Genomic DNA, 16,672 nt, shown 5'->3' with positions numbered 1-16,672 from the left:
TTGCTATTGGCAACACTACATGTAATTAATAGTAATTATCTATACTCTAAAGGTACTGAACTGATCTTAAGCAAAATAATCTTTCCGACTTTGAATCGATCATAATACTGAAACAAAAATAACATGCAATAATTTTCAGTAATAATGATAAAAGACATCCTGACACTCACTCTTAGTGACCACCCCCTTCAGGTGGATGATATTGGGATGTTCGAACTGGCCCATGATGCTGGCCTCGCCCAGGAAGTCCCTCCTCTGCTTCTCTGTGTAACCGGCTTTCAGAGTTTTAATGGCCACTGGGATCTCTCTCTTCCCTGGCAGCCGCAGCAAACCGCTACACACCTCACCGAACTCACCTGCAACCGGAAGGCAGAGCCATCAATGAACCGCATCAAGAAAGAGCCAGACAATGAAACGCCTCATTGTGCTCAGGCAGATTTCCCTTGTGAAGCGACAAAGTGCAAAGCTACTGAGGTATGAACTTGTTTCGTTCTGAATGAATAAAGTCTGGCAGTGTGACACTTCCAGAGCAATATTTTAAACTGAATGTTTAGCCCAAGCCTCTTGTTTTAAGGATGTTTAGATTTTTTTTTTTTTTTACTAGAAAAAGGCATATGATGAATGATGGCCACTGTCTGAACAGATTTTATCACACACAAAATGCTGTGAACAGTCAGTCCTAAAGATGAGATCTGCAAACCAAATTGGAATTTGGCATTTCAAACCATCTCACATTTTTCTTTTAGGCGGTGAGTATTTCACATGTAACCTAATTGGAATTCTGTTCCTCAGGCCTGTTTTGTTTTACTTGTGCATAACTCACTCACCAGCTCCAATAACCCGCTCAATGGTGATACAGGAGACATCAATCTCCTTGGCAAACTCATGGACAGCCTGGTTGGGATCTTCGTAAGTGTGGGGATCGATATATGTGCGGACCGCTGGGAATTTTACTGTGATGAAGAGAGAGAGGACAAGAAACAGAGAAAAAGAGGAGAAAATGTTGATTCCTTGCACTTCACAGATCTTGGGTTGGGTTATGTTTTGTAACGTAAGAAGATGCATAGAGGAACGAGAGGAGATGTTGTTTGAGATTTCATCTCTAGAGACCATGTTTGTTCTTCCCTGCTGCGCCAAGCACAACATATTGATGGATTGCTTTAAGACTACATAATAAGAACAAGCCAAAATATGCCACACTTCTTTGTCCCACTGTATTATTGGGTACGTGGTTAGTGTGGTTATAGCCTAATGGGACGATGAGGTTTTCAGGTTACGGATGGGTGTCCAAGTAACTGTAATGTTAACTCTTTCCCCGCCACTGATGGAAATTTCTGTCATTTATGAGACAATGCTTTGACGCCATTGACGGAATTTTCCAGCTTTCTGTGTTTTCACTGTTGTACGGTAGGGGGCACTATTACACATCTTCTGAAAGAGTACTGAATCTCCGGATCAAAACACAGGAAAAAAAGGAGCAGAAACAAGCGATAAAAGCATCGCTTATGCACTATGTATTCTTTTGAAAAAAAAAAAAAAAAAAACTTTTTGTTTTTAGATTTTTGTTCAAAATGTTGCTTTTTATTAATGAAACTTGCCCACATGCAAGTGTTGATTTAAAAAAAAAAAAAAAAAACGCTGGCGGGGAAAAAAGAATGTCTATGGGAAGTCATCCTTCTATTGCCAATAAATACTGATACTAATTATATTTTTATTATTATTAACAAAAATGTTGTTGTAGTTGTTAATAACTTTGCAATTAGTAATAATACATTTATTACTAACAACAAAAACAATAATATTAATTTGTTTTCATTGTATTTATAATTATGATTTTTATTGTTATTATTGTTATTATCAACAAAACTATCATTATTATTATCAACCATTTTTGTATGTTAATAACTTATATTAATTTGTTTTAATTTTAATTATGATTTATTATTATATTATTATTTATATTTATTATTGTTAGTGTTGTCATTGATGTTGACAACATTTTTGTACTTTTTTTGTTGTAATTTTGATATAACACTAAAAATATTAACAATAATATTAATGATAATAATTTATTACTATTAACAAAACTACTACTACTACTACTATTACTATTAACAAAACATCTTGTAGTTGTTCATAACTTTGTAATTAATAATATATCAATAACAAAAACAATAATATTTTTTATCATTATGATTATTGTTATTGTTGTATTTTGATATAATACTAATGATATTAACAATAATAATGAATACTATTGATATTAATTGATTATTATTACAAAATTATTATTTTTGTTATTATTATTATTATTATTATTATTAATTGGTTGACAATAGAATTGACAATTGGCAACACTTCTTGTAATGAATAACTGTATTTTTAATAATTTAATTTTAGCAATATGTATATGTTTTTCCAATATGTGTACCATAATCACACAAGGATGATGTTTTGTGCCAAAAAAAAAAAAAAAAAAAATCCTCTTTTTCCCCCCCCTCAAAGAGGAAATCCCTGGATTTAATATAAATGCATAATATAACAGCAATACAAACAACCAGAGGGCTGTAAAAGGGCTGTCAAAACAAAAATCATTCATGCCGAACTGCCTTGACGTTACTTTTGCCCTCACGACTGGAGCTTATGAGAGGATGAGACTAGCCTACTGAACTCTGGGTGAACCCAAATGTGTCTGTCTGTCCCTTTCTGTTCGACTTACTGTGACCATTGTGAAAGTGCATCTTCTCCTCATCTGGATCCTGCTTAGCTTTGCTGTAGCCACAACGTCTATGAAAAAGAAGACACGTGTTATTCTTTATACAACATGTTTCTTTTTTTCTAAGTCATTTCTAAGCCTAAGGTGTGTGTGGGTGTGTGGGTGTATGTGTGTGTATGTGTGTGTCATTTTGCCTCATTTTTAGATTCAATGCTACTAATTGAATCTGCCTAATAGAGGAGGGGTAGTGGATACAGGGCTGGTAATGGTTTTATTTGCTTTCAGCACAAGAATACTCTAGAGAGGACTATCCAAACACACACACATGCAATATGACAGCAGTCTTAAGTGAACTCAATGCATCATTGTTTTATCTGCCAGCAGAGTGTTTGTGTGTGAACTGACTAAGTGAACATCCAGCCACAATGAACTGGAATAAACAAGGCATCCACTTTAGAACTGATATATATATATATATATATATATATATATATATATATATATATATATATATATATATATAAAGTTCTAAAATGCAGCACACTAGTATTTTATTATAAGCGTATCCATAGTGTGCAGTCCCGTGGGATGTGGCTGCATGGCTCCAGCCCCAGGGGAGGAACACATGCTTCACACCACTAGTGCAGAGCTAATGAGTTTGAGTCTGACCAGTAGGTCAATCCTGAAGCCCCGCCTCTTCCTGTGCTCCACATTCCTCTGCTGAATTTAATTAGAACTTTTGCTATCACTCATCCTGACAAATTAAGGGACACAATCAAAATCCCAACTGTAAGACAAATTACTGTTCTGAATAGCATAAAGTTTTTTTGTTGTTGTTGTTGTTTTTTATGGATCAAAGGTGAAGTTTTAATGTTACACAAAATTTCTATTTAAAATAAATGCTGTTCTTTTAAATTTTTTATTCATCAAAAATATATTAAGTTTTACAAAATATATGTATGTGAGAAAGTCACATCATTATGAAGTGTGATATTTTAATAAGCAAGGTCCAGCGTACATTCTCAGCCATTGTCCTTGACTCAACCCAAAATCTTTGCACCATCACCTTCAAATCACTGCAGTTCTCTGACAGCTATACTAACAACCCTGTCTGGTAAGGGCTTGTTCTCCAGACAGCTTGCTGTAATAGCCCTTCTGATGGTGCCCTTGTAGCTCATTCATGAATAAGTCTTGACCTAGTAAGGCCAAGAAGGCTATTAACAACCCTGATTGCTTCCTGCAGGAGAGCGTGCTTCAAAACGATCTGTGACATAAAAGGTGACGGAAGTGTCAAGGCTGTGGCCCAGATGATACACTGATATACACTTTAAGAGTAATTGCTTGAAACCATCACATCCTTGAGGGACATCCTAACCCTTGCTTAAACAATTCCAACTTCCTTTCAAGTGGCAATCTTGAGGCTTGTAAGAAATTCCACCCGCTGATGTCTTTTTGAGGTATTCTCGTGCCAATAATCAATCTCAGTGAGGTCTTGACAGCACTGAATTAAAGGCTGCGGCTCGGTTCATGGGTGAAGGGCGAGGAGTGACTTAAGTTGAATAACTGTATGCACTATTCTATGCCATTTTGTAGTATAAATAGTATGAGTAGTGAAAATTCCAAAAAAGAAAAAGTGCACTTCAATGCTTTTAATTAACCGAAAAAAAAAAAAAAAAAAAAAAAAAAAAAGTGGAATGTTGGACACTTCATGCACTCAAATGGGTTGTGAGACTCTGATACTGGATGACAAAATAACCTTATACAATTCATACACTAGACGGTTGAGTACATAGTGCATAGTGTAAGAGCGTAGTATACACTCTTTGAGGTTAGCATTGGCTAGTTGGCACTGCCTAGAAGAAAGGGTTAGCTAACTAAATTGGATCTTCATCATTACAAATGTGTAATTGCAAATATATTTAAATACATGGCATACAAGTTTCAATAGAAATGACATTAAAATATATTTTAGTTTACCATAAATGCTTATCAGTATAGATTCAGGAGTACACTTTAATCCTATTTCAAAGACAATATAAGTAATTATGAAATTACATATACTTAAATCCTACTTAAATGGGTCAAAAAAGCACTCTAGTTCAGCTAATTGCATTTAATATAAATTTAAACTATAATACATTTTCATTTAATTGCAAATAGCATGCAATTAAGTGTCCAAATGTACAATGGAGATGTTTTGCGGCCATGGCCTCTGAAATTATATCAAACATTTACGGCATGAAAGTTCACGTATATTCCCTGGATGTAGAAAATAATTTTCCTGTCAATATCTCTTTTCATTTTAAACTATTTTGAATAAACATAGCATGTCATAAGGGCAAACAAAGGATGAACATACGTTTATGTCTACACCTAATGCACTTCCAGTGTAATTCCAGTGAATTGTGTGCTGTTTATTATAGATATACAGAACACGTCTCAGTTTGTTTCCTCTAGCCTGTGAGGACAATAGCATGCATTACTTTCTCATTTTAAAATGTTGTGCCTGAAAATGCAAAATAGGACAGCGTGTATGAAACAGGATATTGTTGTTGGCTCCTCGTCGTGCTCTGCCATTGTGTTTTGTGATCGTGAAAACAAATCTTCCACCATTGTTTACATTAAGAAGCGGGAGGCACCTATTTTTCCCACTGTAAAACTGTGGGCAACTGATCGTAGATGTAGATATGCAAGTAATTCCCCCCATGAGGTCTTTGACTAGCTTAATGCATGACAACTAAAACTGACAGCTACATCAATTTATATGCTCAAATGTGCTGTAAATAAAGTGATGATACTGTAAACACATATATATTGCATTTTAATATAGATTAAAACATCATTCCCATGTTACTTGCATTTTTGTGACCTTTAGAATCATTTCTGCATTTTAGTTGGTTTCTTTTTGATGACATTGGTTGCTCAAATAACTATGAACATGTACTATTAATGTTTGACAGCCAGAAACATTTAAAAACAAACAAACAAAAAACCTTGTGATTAGGGCTACAACTAACAATTGGTATAATCGATAATCAATTAATCTGTTGATAATCGATTAATCTGTCAGTTGTGTATACAGTTAATCATTTTTTAAGGCATATTTTATTTGTACTGTTTTATTTTGTAAAAAAATAATAATAATTCTACATCCTGCCCAATGTTGTCCTCCAAAAAATACAAATGTAATTACTTGCGTTATGTCTCATTTTAAATATACGTTTAATGTCCAACAAAATGATAGAGATTAATGTAAACAGATCACATGCTGCATTCTTCAATGACACTGACACAGCAAATATGCAAATAAGATAATTTTCCCAGGGTTTAGGAATGTACAGCCAGCTTATGAATACCCAGGATTATTGTTTATTTATTGCAATTAATTGATAATCACTGTCGATTATTTTCATTATCAATTAGTTTTTGATATAAAACAAACCATATCACTTAAGTAAAAGCAAACACAAATCAAGAAATGTTTTGCTTTGGATTGTGCTATCCTTCAAATAAAGGTCACTGTGATTTTGCCAAGACAGACATGTTCCTGGATCAACATATTTTCTTGATCCTCCAACATTCCTGTCTGAAAATTTAGTCCTAACCCTATCTCTAGCCTTAAACATAACCCTACCCATAACTTCTCCATAAAATCAGAGTGAAATGATAGGTGAATAACAGATGTAGAAACACCTAACCTGGGTTGAAAGCCAAAACATGACATAAACTGTAAACTTGTCCCTCAAATGTATTTGGTTGATTGAAATGTTGTTCCAGGATCAACAAAGATGGATCAACAATATTATTGATTTGACTGCACTGTTAAATGAGAACTGAACTGAGCTGGATGATGATATCACTGTTTTCTGAAGAACTGTTTTATAGATTAAATGAACTAATTTAATAATTGATGGTCTTTACAATGGAACTGAGTCAACACTGAACTGATTTCAGCTGAACAATGACAGCTATTGTAAAACTGAACTGAACTCTGAACTGAAACTTTGAAACAATCTGTATGGTATAAAGTGCTGTAGAAATAAAGGTGACTTGACTTGACTCAATCCAGGAACATGTTGTTCTTCACGTTCACCTTCGAATAAATGCTACTTGGCTTGGTGTTTTGTTGTGGTGTGTTCTTACCTGCCACTCATCAGGAAACCTGTGACCAGTGCAATGAGGATGATGCCCACAGTAACAGCTACAGCAATGATGGGCACCTGACCCTGCTCACTGGAGGCCGCTACTGCTGAAGCAGAGAGAAGAGAAACCAAAAGGAGGAAATTATATGTCACTGTCAACGCTTTTTGTTCTCTCACAAATGTTTTGCATTCCCTGAGAAACTTTTCCCCTGCAAACCATTTGAGTTCTTTGCAAGCGAACACAACGTTTCTTGGGGGGAACGCAAAAGTTTTTGAGAGGGAACTCATATTTTTCCCCCACCATGTCCCTTTAGGGGCTCTGCATAATTGTCACTAAGTTCACTAATTTGTTGTCAATTTGAATTTGTTCGTAAATGCAAAATGATTTATTCAGCCACTAAATACACTGAGGGAACCACAGATTTCAATTAGTAACATAAACCAAAAGTGATCTCTATTGATATGATTATTGTTAAATATCTCTTAGCATTTATAACTCAAAAGGTCCTGTTAACTAGATTTTTTACTAATGGTAAAAAATAATCATATTACAAATTCAAGATATGTGTGATTGACCATCAAATTCAATGAGGCATTTTGCATTGAGTGAACGAACAAATTCAAATTACCAAAGCAAATTAGTGTTACTTTTTAAGAAATAGTTGAGAGAACATAAAAATCTGAATGCATAAAGTTGGGTTGAACTTTTATGTTTTCTCAGCAATTTCTTTTTACAGTGCATATACAATTTTACAATTACTATGAACATAGCTCATCAATTCATGGGAAAAAAAAAAAAAAAAAAAAAAAAAAAATCCTGTTTGACTCACAGTAAGGGCTGGTTTCAAACTCAAAGCGGCGACTAAAGCCTCCGTAGCCTGCAGAGGTGCGTGCTCTGATTTGAAAGATGTATGCTGAAGAAGGTTTAAGGCCATCAACCAAAACATCTGTCTCCTTTGACTTTATGATGGTGTAGCTTGTTTCCTGATCCTATAGAGCCACCAGAAGACAAGAGAAGACAAAAATGGTCAGAGAGGGAAAGAACCAGGGATAAAGGCCTTGCATCCCATGAGAGAATGGCAAAGTGTGTGTGTTGGGGCCAGTAGAGAGGATCGCTTTCATGGTCTTCATTGGCTTTGTTTTAAAGCCCTGTGTTAAGTGCTCCGTCCATTAGCTTTCATATGACCGGGTGTGGGGCGTCATAGCTTTTCCTTTTTCTAAGTGCATCGTATCAGTGTTTCACAGAACGGTCCAAAACACTGAGGTCATGAGGAGCTAAGGCTCGTTTTCAGCCGAATTCTGTCTTTAAATGGCTCAACAAAGCAGCCGGAAAATGCTGCAAGGTGAGGAGCAATCAGAGATGGCGATCGGAGAGGGGATTTAGTTTCAGGCTTTGTGAGGGTTGTCGCCAGTGGGGGGTCTGGTGAGACGCTCAACGACAACCCTGCTGCTGGTAACGTCACTTCATTAGAGGAATGATTCTCTCAATGTTTACTCAACCTCATGTTGCTGTATAGACGTATTGGTGATATACTGGTCATTCTATTCCATGCAATCACAACCAGAGCTCAGTGTTAATTTCGTTGATGAATAATTTTCGCCATAATTTTCATCAACTACATTTTTTCACTGACGAAATCGAGATCTAACAGTTTTGAATAACAAAAAAAAAAAACTATGTTGAAAATCTATTGACATTTTCGTCAACGAATAAAAACGAGACAAAAATCTTAGGGATGGATGGTTTGGGAAGAGATCCAGTCAGAATGATGTCCTGTGTGGTAGATGCACACGTTTGAATTGTAACGTGCTGATCTACCAGGCGGGACATGAGTTGGCGAACACTTTCTGCATGTCTCATAAAACATTCAAAAATGTAAATTTCAGGGAGAAAGAGAAGAGCAGAAATATGGATAAATCTGTTAAAAGCGTGACGACACAAAGGAGAAATCAATTCAGTCCGGTTTTCTGTGCGCACACAGAAAGCCGCCTCTCAGGCGTCAACGCATGAGTACTGAATTGAGTTCTCTTTCGCGTCTTTTCGTGCTTGAACTGACAAATACACACAAAATTATGTCAAAATGTCCGTTTTGGCGAGTATTCACGTAAACGCAGTCGGTTATGTCTTAAGTGAACATAAACAGTTGGGAGAATACATATCCTATATCAGTGTATTGGATCCGTGCATTAGTTCTTAGGGTGTACTCACACTAGGCACGGTTGCCTTGAACCGAGCCCGAGCGCAATTGTCCCCCCTCCCCAGACCCCCGCTGGCCTGCACTCACACTGCACTTAATGTCGGAGCACGCTTACGTCATATAGGATGCTACTTTTTGAATGGAAGAAAACAGGAAGAAATATATTATCATTTATGCCGCACATCGATTTTCACTTGCACGTATCAGAGGATTACAAAGACAGCTGACGTTAATGGAGGAATTTGCAGCTTTACTCACAAACTACAATTCCTGTTCATCAATAAGGTGAGAATCAGACCTGTGATAAACCCAAATACACTCAAATTAATTACATGAATTGATAAGTGTACTATCAAAGTAGTAAAAAAGATGTTTGCCGTCGTAATGATTACAGTAGTACACACAAAAGTAGCAGCTGTTCCGTGCTCAGGCCGTCTCCATCCCTGCACCTCATCCTGACATCACCCCTGCGCCTTATCCTACCATCCTCCTTCTTCACCATCATTTCGCCATCTCCTCGTCCACCTCCAAAACCCCCTCCACACCTCCCTTTGTTGTTGGCGTGAGGTCGGACCGGTGTACTGTCACAGTCACGTTCAGTTTGTCTTAGTTTTCACGGACTTTCAGTTTGTTTTCAATTATCAGATGCGTTTCTTTGTTTTATTTTCCCACTACAGTCACCATGGACACTAACTAATCATCACAGCTGTCCGTCATTTTAGTTAATCATCAGTGTATTTAAGTTCCAGCTTTTTATCAGTTCAGTGTCCCATATTGTTTGTGCATTGTGCACTCTGTCTCGCATATTGGCATTTACCTAATAAACCTTGTATATTATTATATTCATCTTCGTCTTCCTTGGACCTTCCTCTAAGCGTTACAGCAGGGCAACAACTGACTGCGTGATGAAGCCTATTAGAATGCAGCTAAAATGTTACTAAAACTCAAGATATGAGTGCAAAAAGTGCCCCATATATGGGTTGTCGTCTTATATTTATATCTATGATATAGTTTAGCAATATCACTCAAGAAAGAGTGCTGTTTTTTCCAGAATATCTGCTGTAATGATTTCATAGAACAGTTCAATACACAAGTAGCTAATATTATATTTCATTTTAGACACAATATTGTGTTTTTGCTCAATTTTGCCAATGAAAATAGTTGCAAACAAAGAACCAAAAAAAAAAAAAAAAAAAAAAATCAGATAAAAAGTGTCTCCCAACTGACAAATCAGAAAAGAAGTCAGCGGAGGATAAACAAAAGAAACCAGAGGACAAAACAAATAACTGAAGGCCTCAAATTAGATTTTTTTTTTTTTTTTTTTTAAACAATAGAAATTCATGAATGTATTAGTTTTTGAAACAAGAAAATCAGTTTGACCCAGTCTTTACGGCAATACCTTTTTGACAAAATACCTTATGTTTGTGTTTGTTACTGTTTTTCTCTACAGCAGTGGTTCCCAATCACGTTCCTGGAGGCCCCCTGCACATTTTGTATTTCTCCTTTGTCTGACACACCCATTTCAGGTCTTGGAGTCTTGACTAATGAGTGAGCTGACGATCTGTCATTAACATTGAGCCCTTACCAACATAAATTGTCATTACCGCAGCAATGATTTATTTTAATTATTAATCAGATTTTTGTTTGCAAAAATTATTTCAACACTTCAGTAGAGATGATTTACACATTAAAATAACAATATTTGTCATAAAAAGCTAAATATCTTATCTTTGGCGTGTATGAAAACAATTGATATTTAAGGTTAGTGTCAAAATTTTTCATGGCACAAAGAAAATAAAATCCCCTAATTTTTTTTTTTTATATATATATATATATATATATATATCAGTATTTACAAAAATTTATAAATATTGAAAGTAATTATGTAAATGTATAACATTTTTATAGAAATTAAAAAAAGAAAACTATATAAAATTAACATTATTGTAATGCTGTGGTAAGGACATTTTAACAAATGTAAGAAGATGTAAGATGTAAGAAGAAGAGATGAAAACCATAAAAATTAAACATGTTCCAGATTTTAATTTTGTGTAATTTTTATATGTATTACAGACTGTGATGGTGAAAATTTAAATTCATAGGTACAGTGCCTGTAGTTGCAGAAATACCTGCATATTACATTTCATACATTTGATGGTGACGAACATGAAGCAGGGCAACAACTCACTGTATGATGTAGCCTATAGAATGTTGTTTCTTTGTTTTAAGGTGAAATGAGATCTGAACATATGCAAATGTAATCTTTAACCATGCAGATTTACCTTCTCAAAATACTTGATCTCATACTCAAGTATGATGCCGTTGGGTCGGTCAGGTTCTTGCCAGGACACTGTGATGCTATTCTTCGCTGTCTTGCCTTTCTTCACCATGGTTATAGGAGATGGAGCTGGGAACAAAACAGTTACATCTCACTTTACTATTTTTCATCAAATCAAGCAGAAAATGTATTTTCTTGCATGATGCAGTGAAGTCCTGATGCAATGTGCTGTAAATTTAATTAGAAAGTTTCTAAGTCTATATATTTGAGAGTTATTTTGTCCATCCCCTTAGCAATTCTAATTAAATGAAATATCATATTGTGCTAATTACTTTAATGTGTTTCATACTGTTCAGAGAAAAACTAATTCAGAAAACTTCAGTGGTAGAGACAATCAGAGAGAATGTCTTTCATCTTAACTAGTTGATTGCTTTGAAAGTGGATTCAGGCAATGACGTACTTTAATGTTTGTGCAACCTAATTATTGCCGACAAAATAATGCAAAGCAAAATCTATCCTGATTTACCTCCTTCTTATAAAGTCCAACATATGACATCACTCTCAACATGAATTAAACTGTTTTATAGTTTATATTAAATTGTCTATAAAACAGTTTGACTGATACTATACTTACAATAAATTAAATATTAACAGTTATATTATAGTTTTAAAATTTAAATGGATTTCAAACTATATGTGGCAAGACCGGCTTTGAAATGTTGGGTATTACACAGATTTAACTGGGTAAGTGAGATTTTTCTATCTTAAAATCACTGTAATGCACAACCTGAAATGGCTATATGTTGTCATGGTGCAGGATGGGAAAGAGTGGAGTAGAGGATCTAAGTGCAGAAATACTTTATTATACAAAACCTTTTCTTAGAACTAAAAACAAGACACAGGTGGACTAAATAAGTACCCATAGTAACAAACAAGGAACTACTTTGTAACTTATAGGGAACTGAGGAAACAGGAACTGAGCACAGGAACTATGAACACAGGAACAACAGAACAAAAAGAACATCAAAACAAGAGTGTTGTCAATCGATTAAAAAAAAAAAAAAAAAAAGAATTGTACATTTTTGCATTACATTTTGCATACATTAACTGCGATTAATCACACCCATATGCTGAAAAAAACTGTAAATGATTTAATGGGATGTTTTATGTACTGTAATTTTAGAGTACTGTTAAATATAGCGTTATCAAGTGATCTTATAAGTTACAGTGAAAACCGTCATTCTCAGAATTTCCTTTATGACACGTCACAGTTGAAGTTTTTATTCGTTGAAATAACTGTTACTTCATCTTTTTTTTTTTTTTTTTTTTTTCTTATTGCATTATTTTAGAGTCATGTGCGTTACTGTGAGGTAAGATGTGCACCTTATATATATTAGTATTTACACCAGCTTGTGAAAGAGCTACTTGTGATAAATTTTGATTATGATGAAGTAAAAAAAAAAAATATATATATATATATATATATATATAAAAATAAAAACAAAAACAAAATAGTTATTTGGTATATTAACATTATTTCAGTTCATGAAATGTATATTTTTATTTTAGATTTAAGGTCAGTCTGTAAAACTTCAAATGTTACTACCTTTTTTTTTATGGTAAAGTTCTGGCAACGACAGCTGCCTTTTTTTTTTTCTTTTTTTTTTGAAAATTTAATTTATCTGTTTTACAGTGTATGAACAAACCCTGAACTCTACAGGTTAAAGGGATAGTTCACTCAAAAGTGAAAATCCTATCATCATTTACTCACCCTCATGTTGTTCCAAACCTATATTTAGATAATTGTTTTCATCATATAAAGCAATTACATTTCTTCAGAAGATTTGGATTAAATCACTTATTTCATATGTATTACTTTTATGAGGTTTTTAAGTACTTTTTGAAGCTTGAAAATTCTGGTTCTGTGGACTTTTGATGGATGGACAGAAAATGATGAGAGAATATTAAAAATATTTTCATTCAAAATATAAATGAAAGTTTTATGGGTTTGGAACAACATGAGGGTGACGGAATTTCATTGGGTCAACTTTTCCTTTTCCTAAACTACATTATCATACAAACTGGAAAGGTCTTATATTTTGTACCTAAAGTGTCCAAAGTATGCGTCATATTTGGGGCCATTATATAATTTTGAGACAGACTTGAGACTAGTTCATTACTCTGTCATTGCACTGTAGGAATTATAAGAAAAGCTCATATTGTAAAACCCACATCCTGTGTAGAATATACAGATAAAAGTTACAGTAAACTAAAACTTTAAATTCAGTTCTTAATTTCCAAATTCTCTCTCTTCTTTCTCCCCCACCTTTCCTCCCATATTACTGTATTTAGTGTCACTTATATGAGAAAAAAGCCCCTATCTGTCTATATGTGGACTGCTGAAATCAAACCCGGCTTTATATTCCTTAACAGAAGTGTCGGACTGTGTCCCAGAGATAAAACGCGTTTAAGTTCTTTGGACGATCCTTCAAGCTCTGATCCAATAGCTCAATAGAACCCCACCATAGGAAAGCAAAGAAAAGTCTTTTCCCCCATCCTCTTTCTCCCAAACAAAGAGTAACTGTATCCTTTTTGCCCAGACAAAACTGTAATCATTCCTATCTTAAAAGCCTGAAATGGTATACTATGGCAACCTGATCTGCAGGTCTGCAGGGAAAGAGAGGTATTGTGGAGGGTAGATGGGCCACTTAAACGCTCTGGCAGCCTGTTAAATGTTTGACTTTCAGTCAAGCGGGAGACGCGGCCCTTTGAGTTATTGATTCTCAATAATCCTTAAGGTCAGCACAGGGAATTGTGATCTATATTGGTGATGGCACGAAACAAAAACATCAGCAGGGGATCAATCATACAAAATAGTTATGGGGTGTGACAGAAAGTGAGAATATATATCCAAACATACAGGTAGGCCCACCCAAAATCTTTTCCTACAGAATGACTTGCAGATTTCCAAAGAATTAGAATGCCTGTAATTCACACGTCATAACTTAAAGGGTTAGTTCACCCAAAAATGAAAATAATGTCATTAATTACTCACCCTCATTTCGCTCTACACCTGTAAGACCTTCGTTCATCTTAAGATATTTTGATTAAATCCGATGGCTCAGTGAAGCCTCTATTTCCAGCAATGGTACTTCCTCTCTCAAGATCCATAAAGGTACTAAAAACATATTTAAAGCAGTTCATGTGAATTCAGTGGTTCTATTCTAAAGTGGTTCTAAAATATTCTCGTCGCTTTATAATATTAAGGTAGAACTACTGAACTCACATGAACTGATTTATGTTTTTAGTACCTTTATGGATCTTGAGAGAGGAAGTACCATTGCTGTGAATGCAGGCCTCACTGAGCCATCGGATTTATTCAAAATATCTTATCTTATTTGTGTTCCGAAGATGAACGAAGGTCTTATGGGTGTAGAACGACATGAGAGTGAGTAATAAATTACATTATTTTCATTTTTGGGTGAACTAACCCTTTAAAAATTAGTCATGTTGCCTTGGATATTTAAGTTGAAGAGCTAAAACTCATAAATGTAAATAAATAATTTACTTCAACTAATTTTACAAAAGCACATTACAAAATTACCCTCATGTTGTTCCAAACCCATAAGACATTTGTTTATAAAACTGAAGTAATGTTAATACACCATATTATTAAAATTGTTTCTCATACCTTTGTAATATACTGAAAGCCACTATAAAAACACAGATGGTAAAGAGAAATACACATGATGAATCAAAGTTCATCACAAGTAGCTCTTCCACAAGCTGAAATAAATATTAATATATAGAAGATTAACACAGTGTCATACACACAAACACAAAACACCATCATGATAACAACACACATGAAATAATGCAATAAACATCAATTTAACAATAAAAGATGTAACATAAAACCCTAATGTACATAACTGATAAGTAAAAGAAAGAAAGAAAAAAAAAAAAAAAAAAAAACTAAGAAGTAACACTTATTTCAACAAAAAACAATAAACTGAAGTGTCACACGGGGAATCCTGGGAATGTCAATTACAGTTTTTCACTGTAACTTATAAGATCACTTGATCTTTTTCACTTCCAAAAACTTTACATTTAACAGTATTTTACTACACTGTACATGAAATGTCCCACTGAATCAATTACAGTTTTTCAATGTATAGAGTATTTTGGACTAATACGATCATACTTTAATTTACCTATAAGTGTAAAACCCATTTGATATGCAAATCCATTTAACAGATTTCATCTAACAAGCTTTACTGAGTAAACTGTGGACCATCTAATAAATGTGATAAATCCTTATAGTGTTTATTTTACAGCTTGAAAATGATCTTTTCCATTTCTAAACGGCCAAAGATTCAGAACACTTGCCAAACAGTGAGTTGCAAAATACTGTTAGCTATAAAATGTAAAGGTAATAAAGTCCTCAACAGTCTTGTCACCAATGACAACTCACAGTGCAAAGGTCCCGCCAAAGTGCTGCCTCTCAGTTCATTAACAGATGCATTCTGCAGGAAACGTGTCAGGAAGTGTGATGATAGCACTCTGATTAATGCCTCCAAATGGGAAGTGTTGCCTTCATCTAGTGTGAGAATCTTCTAACTCAGAAACGCTCGAAATCTGTGCCAGCCGTGGAATCACGAAACAGCAAGAATGTCACTACTTCCACACCAAACTCATGTAGCGAACTATTTTTGTCTTTCATTTCACACAGACGAGCCGCTTTAGCTTAATCGCAGTTGTCAAACAAGAATCCAGCTTAGTGTGAGCAGCATCACTTCCTGGCGTTGCCACAGTGACTCCAGGCAATATTGGTTTTTGCGTAGGCGAAATCTTCCAAGCAAATATTTGCATGCAATTTGATTGAAGTTAGCATGCTGGGATGTAGTTTTCATCTGGGTAAGAAAGGTCATCTCCTCCGCTCCGGCCCCAAATCACTGCCAACACGAAGATCTCAACAGGCCGTGTGTTTGTAAACAAGTGTTGTTTGGGGAGCCCTGCCGAGAAGCAAGATGAAAAACCTCTGGCAGAGCTGAGCGGCCCATCGGCCAAATCTAGGCCTGAGATATAAGTCCTGCCAACAGACTCTTGTGCCAGCCAGAGGCCTGGCCTGAGAACTATTAGCTACGAAATACAATCTGAACTATTTGCCAAACGTTTCTGCCCTTATGTATATAAAATTACACACACACACAAACACACACATATATATTTGAAATATTTAAAAATTTAAAAGAAACATTTTATTTTTAATATATTTTACAGTCTTCAGTGTCACATGATCCTTCAGAAATCATTCTAATATGCTGATTTGATGCTC

The 16,672-nt window shown here is 34.9% G+C and overlaps 1 protein-coding gene across 3 annotated transcripts in view; it reads right to left on the bottom strand.

Moving 5' to 3' along the window:
• Positions 1–16,672, bottom strand: part of LOC127521016 (ephrin type-A receptor 5) — a 77,769-nt gene that overhangs the window by 13,595 nt on the left and 47,502 nt on the right. For 2 of the 3 annotated variants that reach the window (XM_051909852.1, XM_051909850.1), the window contains exons 6-11: positions 11,339–11,463; positions 7,689–7,848; positions 6,860–6,965; positions 2,720–2,787; positions 828–953; positions 171–356 (exon numbers count right to left, since the gene is read on the bottom strand). In XM_051909852.1, the coding sequence (XP_051765812.1) occupies positions 171–356; positions 828–953; positions 2,720–2,787; positions 6,860–6,965; positions 7,689–7,848; positions 11,339–11,463 (771 nt within the window). The remainder of the gene's footprint in view (positions 1–170; positions 357–827; positions 954–2,719; positions 2,788–6,859; positions 6,966–7,688; positions 7,849–11,338; positions 11,464–16,672) is intronic. The other variant, XM_051909851.1, reaches the window with a different exon arrangement.

This window comes from Ctenopharyngodon idella, chromosome 10 (assembly GCF_019924925.1).
Source record: "Ctenopharyngodon idella isolate HZGC_01 chromosome 10, HZGC01, whole genome shotgun sequence".
Lineage (NCBI taxonomy): Eukaryota > Metazoa > Chordata > Actinopteri > Cypriniformes > Xenocyprididae > Ctenopharyngodon > Ctenopharyngodon idella.
The sequence above is the reverse complement of the archived record's forward strand: the minus strand, read 5'-3'. Positions and strand labels throughout refer to the sequence as shown.